Consider the following 13,216-nt stretch of genomic DNA (forward strand, 5'->3'; position numbering starts at 1 on the left):
AAGCCAGCCCTTAAAAATCAGAAAGAAACATGAAAAGGATAAAACTGTTAAGGTCATTTCTGAGTAAAGAATCAGAATAATCTTGGGATGTTGGAGATATCACTCTACCTGCTTAATGCTATATCTTAAAACTGTAGCTTATAAAGCAATACGATGCTGTCATAAAAAGAGACACAAAGGAGGTTGAAAAAAAAAACAGAGACTGGATATAAATCCAAATGTGTAGCCAACCAATTTCCAACAAGGTCATCGAGCAGCCAAAGGCCCGGGTTGCAGTCTGCTCAGTACATGAAGATTAGGAAACTTCGATTTCTATATGCAAAAGGATGAAGTTGTTATATTACAAAATTTTACTCATAGAAACAATCAACTCCAATGACTAAAAGGCCTGGTATAACAGATATAAGATTTGAAACCATAAATTTTACAGTAATGCACACAAAAATGCAGGCCTCAATGGTATAGCTTAAAGCATACTAAACAGGTAAACAGGAAAAAAATAACCACAAAGGAGGAAATCAGACACCCTACAGGATGAGAAAGTAGTTTGAAAGTCACACTCCAGGTAAGGGCTTAGCATCCAGGATCTATAGACAACTCACATTACCCAAGAGCAAGAAGATCTATATTGTGACTGAAAATGGAACATGAACTTAAATAGATAGTACACTACCTGTGCCCATAAATCAATAGTCACTGAAGAAATTATACATTATAATTACCACAAATTATAAATCAAAATCACTTCCTCTCTTAAACATGTTAGTGTGGTTGTGGGGATGTGTGCACCATGGGTGTGAGTTAAGCCTTTGTGGAAAGTTGGCAGCGGTTTCTAAGAAGCTGGAATGTCATCTGTATCAGATGATCAACAGTTGCTCTTCTGGGAAAGCACACAAATGAAATGACTTGCCCTATAGTATATTTATCAACACCCTCATATTCCCAGGGGCATGATTGTTAACAGTCCATGCAAGTGTCACTTATGTTTATCCATAAACAATGCACAATGGAATTTCAGTGCATACAGACCTGGGACTATAATTTCCAAAGTAAGCTGAAAGTAACCCTATGTCCTTGTGATTTATCCCGGTGTTTTATCATGGCAACATTCAAAGAAACAAACTATTGCCACAGCTGAAGAGCGAGAACTGAGGAGATGTAGGTAAAAAATAAAATGGAGGATCAAAGGACTAATGTATAAAACCAAGAAAGATGAGGTATACCTACAATCTTAGCTGAAGCAGGGGAATTGTGAGTTTGAACACAACCTGGGCTAAACAGTGAAGCTCAGTCTCTAAAAGGTGAAGACTGGGAGAGAGGGAAAGGCGGAGGGAAGTACAGGAGGAAGAGAGAAAATACAGTTAAGGAAAGAAAAGGAAGTGGAGGAAGAGGAGTGGAAAGAGGAAAGGGGGAGTAAGAAAACTATCCTGACAATAAAGCTTGCTATGAAGGTTACTTTCAGAATATATGCACATGTGTTTTGTAAAAAGTAGGGAAAAAAAAGGATTTCATTTGTAGTAACATAGCTGGGGTCCAACCGACTAAAGCAGATGTGCTAAGCAGGAGGATAACTGGGCCGACACATAGGAGACTATGCAGTCAACACCTCCAGACCAGCCATCCTGGTGGCCTTGTTCTATTAGAGGCAGGTACTGGAAGTCAGTAGATGTTCTGAAACAGTGACATTCTGAACAAAGAGAAGCTGAATCTTGTCTCTTACCTGGCAGTTTTTACTTTTTTAAATTCAGTGAGAAGCTGATATATCATGCATTTGGGTGATTAGAAACCAACATTTGAGTGCTGGAAGTCTGTTAGGGTATTTGAATATCTCCAGTTTATCACAGAACACAGGGATTTAAGAGTTAGAACTCTGGAGTAAGACTTCTTCTGTGTGATTTTTTTTCTAATTTATAATCTTGAGTGTTTGAATTGACTCCTAAATTATTGTGAGTTTAACCGGGTTCTTAGGTTGATACTCTTGCCTATAAAAAAAGGATATATTGAAGTCCATTTCCCTATATCTATTAGGTAACCATATATGGGAATCAGGTCTTTAGAAAGATAAGTTAAAGTTTTCAAAACAGGATATAACCCAAAGTGAGTAGTGTCCTTAGAAATATGGAAGCTTTGGGCTAGTGTAATGGGTCAGTGTTGAGCCTTCTTATCAGAGTGAGATATCTAGGCCCTACATGGTAGAAGGAGAGAATGAACTTCAGCAAGTTGTCCTGGGACATTCATGTGTGTGTCGTGGCTCATGAGCAAACATATGATAAATGAGTAAGTAAAAAAGTGTAATTGATACAAAACAAATTTACAAGGGAGAATGAGGGATAGATATGGATTCTGTGTAAGTCTAATGCAAGGATGAAAAACGAGATATTTCCACAGAACTTGTATAGAAGAAAAACAGACTTCCTCACATTCATTAGAAGGAGCCAAGGCTTTAGACAACCGGTTCTTGGATGTGTAAGCTCAAGACTAATGAAGCATTGAATTGGTCCTCCTTAAAACCCAGTTATCAATAGTTGATGGAATAGGGTCCTGAAAATGTGATGTTCCAAGAAAGCAGAATTATAACGTTACAAAGCACAATTTTAATTTCTTTCTTAAACGTTTGTCTTGAGACACATTTTCTATTTCTGGCTACCATGCTTTCCTTTCCCTCAGGGAAGGTAATGCATACTATTGGATCTATGGAAAGCAGCTAGTTTAGAGAGATGCTACACTTTTATGAACATGAAGAGCTGGAATTGGTTGCTTCAATCGGAATGACTTCTGTAATGTACAGAAAACACAAATTACAGCCATTGATGTTAACAAAAATGCTAGAACGAAGCAAATGAATTAGGTGGCACCTACTCAAATTGGTTCTTTTGGGTTAAAGGATTTTAGGAAAAGATTCAGAAAGGGTCTCAGTTTAGACAAAATTTAGAAAATACAGAGGTATTCATTCTCTTTGTTATAGTGAGACTCAAAATAAGCTGCTACCCAGGTTAACTTTGTTTTAATATGGAGAACACACCCTATGTAAATTTAAAAAAATGTGATGTATTTTCAAAATGGAAATTTGAAAATGTGAAGGATTGAAGAAGTTTATTTACTATGTTTCTTCATTATTTATGGGGGGAGTACAAAGGACAATTATTTTACACTGGGAAAGAAGAAGACAAAAGAGAATGAACACTGCTTTGACCAGTGTCCCAATGAAGGAGGAAGAAAAACTGTACAAAGTTCATACAGATGTCATTTGGGGAGCCTGACCAGCCACAAAACTTAGTTATAAATACTCAGTGGATCATCTGAGCAGTTATGAGTATATGGTCCAATAGCTTCTAGGGTGGAGGTATTGTCAGAGCTTATTTAGAAAAGCATGCTCCTTGAGGAAGAAAACACAACTCCTTGTGTCAAATGCAAACGTAGCTTAATGTATTCATCCTATGAATCAATTTTTATTCCTTTGCACAGGCATTGATTAAAGAACTATCAACTAACAAATGTTCCTCAAGACTCCAGGCTCTGAGCCGTGGGTATGTGACAGTACACATACTTTCAGAGTTCTAGCTATACGAAGAGACAAATGTTTATATAAAATTCTCTGATGTAGGATGAGTTGCGTGGTATAGATGGCAATCCCACTGGCCTATAAGTAGATCAATTAGTTCCTCAGAATGTCAGACAATTCTCTTGGATGATTGCTTAGAATGAACTGGTTTCATGACTCATTTTCACTCACGTGTCCAAGACTATAGGCATACTTAAGAAAATGAGTTCAGGAAATTCTAGATATTTCAGATAGTACTTCTACCATGTGCTTCCTACTTTAAGTCTATATCACCTACAAAGCATCCACCCTTTGCTATTCCCCTGAATTTTTCTCCTTGGCCCAATCTTTCTCAATAGGATTACACTGGAAATTCTGAAGCACAAAAACAAAGACCCTAAATGGACTTGGAATGACCTACAAGAGGCATCATCCGGAGGAAGGATGAGTCTGTAGTCAGCAGGTATTTTGCACAAAGGATGTCTTTTTTCCTTTGTTCTACATGACAGCAGCTTTATCAGTCCTCTGCCAGAGCACAGCCTCAGTGACTTCCCCATGTTCTTTTATCTCAGGCTTTTTTTCACTCACTGTAGTATAATTACACAGAGCTAGAAGAATCCTTTCATTTGATCATATTTGCTATGTAGGCCTTCTCTATTGTCATTGAAAATAAAAACCACAATCACCTGAATCATGGTTCTAGTGCCAAAGAACTGGGGCATCTTGTTCTAGAGCAGTCCTCGCCAACAGGTCACTATAACTATGTGTTCAAAAGCCATATGATCAGGGAATACCCTCCAAGGACAAGCTGTCTTCCAAAGGTGGGAGAATTTTCTGTTTGTTTTCTTTTCCTTAATATTGACTTCAATATCAAATACTGAGCACTGGAGGCTACAGGTCTGCTGGTGTCCACAGTGCATGAGATAGCCTCCCAGAAGAAAAACCTGCTGATACTTGTCGACACTGACAAGATTAAGAAGTGTTGAGCTAAAGTGTCCTCACAGGGTCCTTCATGACTATGTCAACATCCCTGTTGCCTCTTCCCACTGCCTATAAGAACAGGAGTCATATGAGATTAGGTCCTCACTTTATGGCCTCATTAAATCTTAATTGCCTTTTTAACGCCTTAAAACATAATCCCATTAGGTATTACAGCTTCACTACATGATTTCTTGTCAAGACAATTCTGTTCATAGTAGCAGGTAAGAGGAAAAGGACTAAATAGAGGGAAGATGATTTTATTTTAAGAAATTTTGCCTAGAAATTAAGTGAGTCCTTCCCATGGGTCATTATTCTAAATCTTTCTTGCATATATATCCTAGTACAAAGAAGGCTAGAAATGCATTATCTAGCTTGCTAGCCAGAGAACACGAATGGGCTTGTGTTAGTAAGATGAAATGATGGCTTCTTCTAATCCTCCACTTCGCATTCTTCACATGTGCAGCAACTGAGATTCCTAGCAACTGCAGAGCCCATGAGCAAGCAACATCCACACCCACATGGGATGTTAGCACCACAGATGTCATGCCTAGCTACAGTTCCTCTTTCATTGAGAAGAGACTTATACAACTGAACCCAGCAAAGCCAATTGCCTGTTTTCCCCACAAGTAGTTTTGAGTCCTACAAACTTACTTTGTCTCAGTATGTCTTTAAATTTACAGACAGTGGCAAAAAAGTCTCAATGTAGAGAGAACAGGATATTAAAAATGTATGTGCTTCTATTTCTTAAGTAAACTTTTTTTCTGGCAGGAAACACTTAAAAATCTGCTTTAAGCAAATAAGATTGTCATGCATTTCTTAAGTGTATGAAATTTGAAAATGATCTCTGGAGAAAAGCTATTTATTAGCAACTATTATGCACATGTACACTTTAAAATAACTCCAATGTAGTAGCAGTAGCTTTTGTTCTAACAAGTTAATTCAGCACATAAACTAATGCAAAATAGTTTTAATTTTTATATAATGTCCCGTGTGATTTTTGCTGTCAATGATGAAAACAAGTTTATCATCAATATCCTCTGGGAAACTTCTCACAAACACTGTATTTATATGAAATTTGTTTCAGCAAGAATGAACATAAAGCGGGTACTGTACTCTCCAGTAGGTGCCAAAGCAAGGCAACTTACCATTCTTCTTGTAGAACATAATTTCTCCTTTGAACTCTACCTTCTCCTCCAGGGACTTTTCAATCTGAAGCATCAGCTGCTCGTTGGTCTCCACCCCAAACAAAAACTTACAGCTGCAACTCTTCTGCATGACTTCAGTTCGTGCAAATCCGGCCAGCTCACAGAAGCCATCTGAACAGTAGACTATGGGGAAACCCTTTGCCACTTGGGCGTTGGCCAGGATGAAGTTGCTATCTGGAAAAAACAAATTAAGACATTTGGCTACTTAAACACCCTCCCAGGAGATAAGGGAATGGGGATTAATAGAAGGACTCTTTCAGGGGGTACGGAAGGGGGCAGTGTTTATAATGTTAATTAATTCATTAATTTAAAAGACACAATTTCAGGCATGTGTTCAGCTTACTGTGCTTAACATCTGTGTTTGCCTCCACTGCCATGACAGTGCCAGACTTGGGTTGACAGTGGGAGCGTTGGCTTGTGACTTTGTTTCAGGTGCCTATTATCCTGTCCCAAGACATGGAGCCTCTTTGTGGCAGTAGGAATGATACCTCTGGGAATGGCTCCTGCCATGAGGTGCCCAAGCAAGTTGAACTCTGAATTAATTTTGTTTGATTTTGGGATCTCAAAAGCAGATTGTGATGCATGAATTTACGAGTGAATCACGTCTTGGGATGGTGATACAAAGTTATGGCAGAAGGAACTTTTGGAGATGAACTTTAAAGCGTGCACTGCGTGTTTGTAGGAGATGGTGATGCATACTAGAGCATGACTCCATGACACGGCATCACGGATGCTTCACAGTTGAATACTATGGTTTTAACTGAACTACAAACTGTCATAAACTCATTCATTCATCAGCACATGAAACAAAGGTTGAATACTGACCTTAAGTATTTGAAGTGAAAGTGGAAACTTTACACAAAATAAAATTGAAAATGAAATTGATCTATAAATAAGAAGTTTAATGAAAAAGTAAGTTTTGTTATAAAATCCTATTACATGAAACCATTGTATAAGATACAAATATACACAAGAAATATGAAATGTCGATATATATACAAACACACAATAATGCAGAGACATACTGATAGCCATGTAGCATCTGGGATTTGTGCTTTCTGTAGAGAGAGCAACATTTGGCACAGCAGGATGCACCTATATTTTACCATATATTGTGTTGTGTACCCAGTGGTTTTATAGAAAACTATTCATATAGTATCTATTATGAAATACCATGTTACAGAAAGGTTTGTAGCAAACAATTTTCTATCATACCAAGAGAAAGGAGGTCCCATGGGCACTTCTCAATGGACAGTGGGATAAATGTCGATATACTGTCTATGGTGTCCCTTCTCCTGAGAAATAACTTTGGTTTGTTTCTAAAAACAGTTCTCTCTGCTTTGTTTCAGTCTGCTCTGGGCTGAGATTACCACTCACAGTATTTATAGCTTGCCTTGACTTACTGATTCAACCATTCCCCAGTCAGTCTCTCTCTTAGAGCCAAAACTGGATAACAGTACTTGAAGACTTTGAATCACATGTTCTTTCAAAGTCATGGGAATGAACTGATTTATCATAGACTGAGAGTTCTCTCACACATCACAGTTACATGCATTGACTATTAAATACTGAACACTGCCCACAGTATAATTCACACAGTGTTTGTGATCTTGTCTTTAGGGTAACATGCTTCTGGCCATGTGGTGTTACAAGCTCTGTCTGGAGGAGACGATTTACAGAAGCGCAAAGCCCAAGTGCTTCACTTTTTACAGGTGCTGTTTCAGTTCATTAGATCTCCCGCTCATCTTTACTTGAGTGTAAGACTGTGCTGAGAGATAAGGACCAACCCTACACTAAATTCCAAAGTGAAGGAACGTTTGGGGAAAATCAGTGAATAACAATAGTGTGCAGTTTTTTCTGAAGGTGCTCTGATATAATTATAGAAGTCCATAAATATAAACAGTAATAGGATGCCATGTTAAGTCCTGAGCCCTGACATGCAGTTAATAATTTCCACTGTGGTTGAGAATGTAAATATCCCAGGTTTGAAACACTTAACTTGTAATAGGGAAAACAGGGCATGTGGGAAATCCTAGGATGTTGGGAACAGATGCTTACATGTAGACGTGTCAAAGTGTGAAAGGAAAGGGGGATGGAGACTGAGGAGAGACACCATACTTTTCCCTGAAGCCAAGTTTGCCCATTACGAATATAGCATCTGCAGCTTTGCTTCTGTGCGTCTGGACAAACTTTATCCATCTTTCTACTTCTCATCTTCTAGGAACTTATGGTTAAGGTGCTTCTCGCATATGATTTTTAAAGGAAACCAAGAACCCTTCCACCTAGGATTATTACACTAACTCCATGATTATTACCATAACACATTTCTTCGTAATCAACTCAATCTGTGATTTTTATCTTTAAATTGTTTTTAAATTAGAAAAATATCTAAAATGGTATATTTTTAAAGGTTAACAACTGTGAATTTTGGTTAATTATATATTTTTAAAAATATTCTTATTTATACAGTATGCTGTTTCTTATTCTTTCTTCCCTAAACATGAAACTACGAACTTGAATTTTTACAGGAAAAAGCCCCATTTTCACCTTCACCTGGTTTATTAACCATTATGTAACATTGCTTGAGTTTCCATTCTGTTGCTATAATGAATCACTCATACTGAAGTAAGTTTCGAGAGGAAAGGATATATTTGGCTTACACTTCCAGGTCATGTCCATCCTCAAGGGACATTGAGGCAAGAACTACAGAAAAAGTGATGGAGTACCATAACTTGCTGACTGACCTTCTGGTTCATGCATTTCTAGGAATGCTGTTGCATTAAGTGAGCTGGCTCTCCTACATCAATGAGCAATCCTGACAGCACCCCCATAGTTGTGCCCAATTTGAGGTCTCCAACACATGTAGAGCCGAAGACTGTGATTTAGTCAGAGAAAATGCACCTAACTCTCAAGAGACTGGAGCCCCAGGGAGTTTAGAGGTCTAGTGGGGAGGGGTGGTGAAGTGGAGACATCCTCATGGAGATGGGGGCAGGGCAGGGAGGAGGTATGAGATGTGGAACAGGAGAGAAATAAAACCTGGACTATAAAAATATAACAAAATTAAAAACATATTCTCAATGAAGGCTCTGCTCTCAGAGATGAATCTAGGCTGTCAAGTTGACAGCTGAACCAACTAGAACAAACATAACTACCCTTTTCCTCACTTTTAATGTACATGCAATAGTGCTTTATTTTGCATATCTCTTAATTGCATGTTCTTTAAATTAATTTACATAGGGACTTTGTAACTGATTTCAAATATAAAGAAGACTAATGTTTAGAATCCTAATAAGCTGAAAAGATGATAAAATATTACTAAGCCATCAGTTCTGTGTATTTTAATTAAGGATTACAGCGTGTTTGAGTAGCTAATTCTTTCAGCCAATATGCCACAAAAAACAAACAAGAATAAAGGAATATATTGTTCTTCTGCATTTATAATTAGCACTTGTCCTCAACATATAATTGCATTTCAATTCCAAAGAGAATGTAGCGGCCGTCTGTGCTTTGAAAAGCTTGGAGTACCTGCCACATGAATGGTCTCTCTGTTTGGAAAGTGTCATTACTTCACCCTGCTACCTCCTTTGGAACATATGCCTTTCTGAATACCAATCCTGGAATTCCCAAAGAAGAAGCATGGCATTTACTTTAGAATTATGTAGAACAAAGCCAGGGCTGTAGTGATTAGGAACTCATCACTGCCGCACCACTCTCTGTACATATCTCAGGGTATTTAACCTTTCAAGGAATCAATTATGCACATGTGAGATGCATCTGAAGGCCAGAAAGCTTTTCTCTGCTGGTTTTTAGGTCACCATTTTGTGTATTTCTGGTTTGAAAGCAACAGTAAGTCACAAGACACATGAATACTAGGCAATGGGCTACAGCTCTAAATCCTTCCTAGCAGACTATTTTCATAGACCAGGAGATAGAATGTAGTGTTTGCCAGACACACAGGCCATTTGGTCTGTTTTTCCAAAGCAGAAGAGTACTTCCTCACTCAAACAAACACAGATAATCTTTTGTTCCCAACTACAAAAGGAGTGTGGAGGAATAAAAGATGAAAAGCAGAAAAGGGGAGCATTGTGTGGACTTAGCATCACTTCCTCTAACTGTTGAAGGTACTCTATTTAAAGCTAATAAAAATTAGCTATGGTAAATTTCATTCACCATCCAAGATGCAAGGCTATGAGAACTAAACCTCCCTAGCATGTTGTTTTTCTATATCATGATTTTTTAGCTGAAAATAATTAGTTTTCTCTCCACCATGTATAATGTGACTTTTTCTCCTCTTTTGGTTCTCTGTCTGTCTCTGTCTCTGTCTGTCTCTGTCTCTGTCTCTGTCTCTCTCTCTCTCTCTCTCTCTCTGTGTGTGTGTGTGTGTGTGTGTGTGTGTGTGTGTGTGTGTGTGTTGCATATTTTCATGTTAATGGATACACACGTGTGCATGTCTACAGACTGTGTGTGGAGACCTGAGGTTAAGGTTGAGAGCCTTCCTTCACCTTATTTATCAAGGCAAGGTCTCACAAATTGCTCATATAACCACTTTCTTTACTAATCCCCAGGCTCCACCTTCAGAGGCTTAAATTACTAGCTAGTTGCAACAGCCACAGAGATTGTACATGGTTTCTCAGAGTCTAAACTCTGGTTCTTATACTTGTGTCAACGCAAACCACTGAGCAACAGGGAATAAATAGCCATATTTTCTCTGTCTCAGTTTCTGAACCCAAAGCTACATCATTTATTGGTGGTATCTCTTCAATCTGTCTGGATTTTTAGATCCCTTCTGTCATGAACTCTGGAAAGTCAATATTTCAAATCTATAGCCACCATTTACTTCCTTCGTTCCAAAATATTTTGCCTAGCTGTGCTGCAAAGCCTCCTAGAAAGCATAAAAACATAGTTGCTATTCAAATGGTCTGGATTTCAATTTCCTTAACTTCCCTTGTGTGTCATAGTGCTTTGAAAGTGTTCCCTCTGAAGAATACATTCCTTGTGGCAAAAGCCGATAAGTGTGTATTCCAAGGGACCCAGAACCATAGCCGCATGCTCAATACTGCTTGGAAATCTTATGGCCAATTTAAAAGTTTATCAGGTTTGCATCTCAAATCTTTAATACATCCATGCCCAGTTAAAAGATCGTTTTATTATTTATTTATTTATTTTATTTATTTACATTTCAAATGCCCCCTTCCCCAGTCTCCACTTTGCAGACAACCAAACCTTTCCCCCTCCCCTTTGCCTCTAAGACAGTGCTCCCCCATTCACCCACTCACTCTCACCATTGGATCCTGGGAACATTTAACAGTTTTTAACTTTGTCTTCAAGTAGCCCTGCCAACCTTTTAAGTCAACAGAATTTTCAGGAAGAAGGTTCATTGGTTTTCTTTATTCTTCATAAATAATGTTTAGTTTAGCATGATCTGACTGAGGTCGGAGCATTACAAGGCTAGGTAGAATGGAACATGTTCAAGGAGTTTAGGTAAATTCAAACAATGTTTCCCTATAGACTCAAATATTTAAAGATAAATATCAGCAGCCCTTAACCTAATGATTACTCAGTACACCCCAGAGCCAGTCAAAGCAAGAATACGTGGTAGATACTCATGTCATTGAAGGGGAATCTGTATATCTTTAATGCTTTCTGCCCATAAGTCCAGGATTTGATGGACAAATCTCTATTTGTCTCTGAAGCATGTCTTTAACTGTGGGTTTCTTTTAAAGTTAAACCTTGTGTCTAATTATTGAGAATTAGTATTAGCATACAAGTACTTCCTTATGCATAACATACCAATCCTGGTACAGGGGATGAAGATAGGCAAGGTCAAAGCCTTTATCTCTCATTTTCCAGTAAAGGACAACAAGCAAACACAGGCAGTTATGATCATCAGTCAACAACTTCACAAAGACCTCTGGGCATGTCTGGGAGGGATTTTCTAAATTATGTTACTTGTGGTAGGAAGGTCCACTTTAAATGTGTATGGGGATATAGGAGGAACTTAGTGAAGTAAGCCCAGTAACAATGCTGGTATATGTGCCACTGATACTTTCTCCCTGAGCCAACCTAGAATCTTCCAGCACAGCTAGAGACTGCTGATGCTGGACCAGGCAATGGAGTGAGCCACTGAGAAAAAGACAGCCAATTGAGAGCTAATGAGATGCTGGGAATAGGGGATAAAGGTTTGCCCAGTTCCTGTAATAAATGAATCTGCTTTTGCCACTCATCCAACTGCCAGAGTTTGTAGTGTTGAATCTGTGCCTTCTTATTCCCATCCCCAAGGATCTTAGTCAGGGTTACAAGCAACACTGGGAGGTGGGCATTATTTTCTAAGACTACAAAATGTAGGTGTATTAGTCAGGGTTTCTATTCCTGCACAAACATAATAACCAAGAAGCAAGCTGGGAAGGAAAGGGTTTATTCAGCTTACACTTCCACATACCTGTTTATCACCAAAGAAAGTCAGGACTGAAACTCAAGCAGGTCAGGAAGCAGGTGCTGATGCAGAGGCCATGGAGGAATGTTACTAAGTAGCTGATTTCTGTGGCTTGCTCAGCTTACTTTCTTATTGAACCCAGGTCTACCAGCCCAGAGATCGCACTACCCACAATGGACTGGTCTGTAGTCCCTTGATCACTAGTTGAGAGAATGCCTTACAGCTGGATCTCATGGAGGCATTTCCTCAACTGAGGCTTCTTTCTCTATGACAACTCCAGCTGGTGTCAAGTTGACACAAGTACAATTGACACCTTGTCAACTTGGCACACAAACATAACCTTAGTAAGCCTCAACCCTTACTTTCTTATCCATCCCCAAGATCTAAATAACTTTTAAAGTCCCACACTCTTTACAAATTCTTACATATTAAAGTTGCAATCCCTTTAAAATATCCAATCTCTTTCAAAACTCAGTTTTTTTACAATTCAAAGTCTCTTAACTGTGGGCTCCACTTCTTCTTTCAAGAACGAAAATATCAGGGCACTGACACAATCAAATGCAAAATGAAACACTAACCATCCCATGTCTGTGCTCCTCCAAGGGCTTGGGGCACTTCTCTAGACCTGCCCTTTGTAGCACACATCTTATCTTCTAGGATCCAGCTGCCTGTACTCTACTGCCACTGCTGTATAATGCTGCAACAAGGCTTCTCCAGTAGTGGCTCATGGATTTTTTTCATGGTGCCAAGCCTCAGCTTTTTTGAATGACCCCTTCAGTCCTGGTCATTAGTTGCAACTGAGATTGCACCTTAACCAATGTCCTTCCATGGCTTTTCACAGTGCCAAGCCTCAGCTGCTCTTCATGATCCCCCTTGTGCCCTCAAAACCAGTACCACTTGGGTGACTCTCACACATTACTAAGTCTAGCCATTGCATGAGGTATAACCTTGGCTATCTCTGGAACACAGCTTTGTTGTACTCTCAGAAAACACTTTCCAGAAGATTTTACAAAAATGCTGCTGCTCTTTTCTTAATCTCCACTAATTTCTTAGCTT

At 38.8% G+C, this 13,216-nt stretch overlaps 1 protein-coding gene across 1 annotated transcript in view; it reads right to left on the reverse strand.

Moving 5' to 3' along the window:
* KCNH8 (potassium voltage-gated channel subfamily H member 8) overlaps positions 1–13,216 on the reverse strand; it is a gene marked incomplete at both ends in the record, with an annotated part of 386,577 nt that overhangs the window by 260,240 nt on the left and 113,121 nt on the right. The window contains one exon of the mRNA XM_080917518.1: positions 5,668–5,901. Within this exon, the coding sequence (XP_080773644.1) occupies positions 5,668–5,901 (234 nt within the window). The remainder of the gene's footprint in view (positions 1–5,667; positions 5,902–13,216) is intronic.

This window comes from Micromys minutus (genome assembly GCF_963924665.1).
Source record: "Micromys minutus genome assembly, chromosome: 5".
NCBI classification, from domain to species: domain Eukaryota; kingdom Metazoa; phylum Chordata; class Mammalia; order Rodentia; family Muridae; genus Micromys; species Micromys minutus.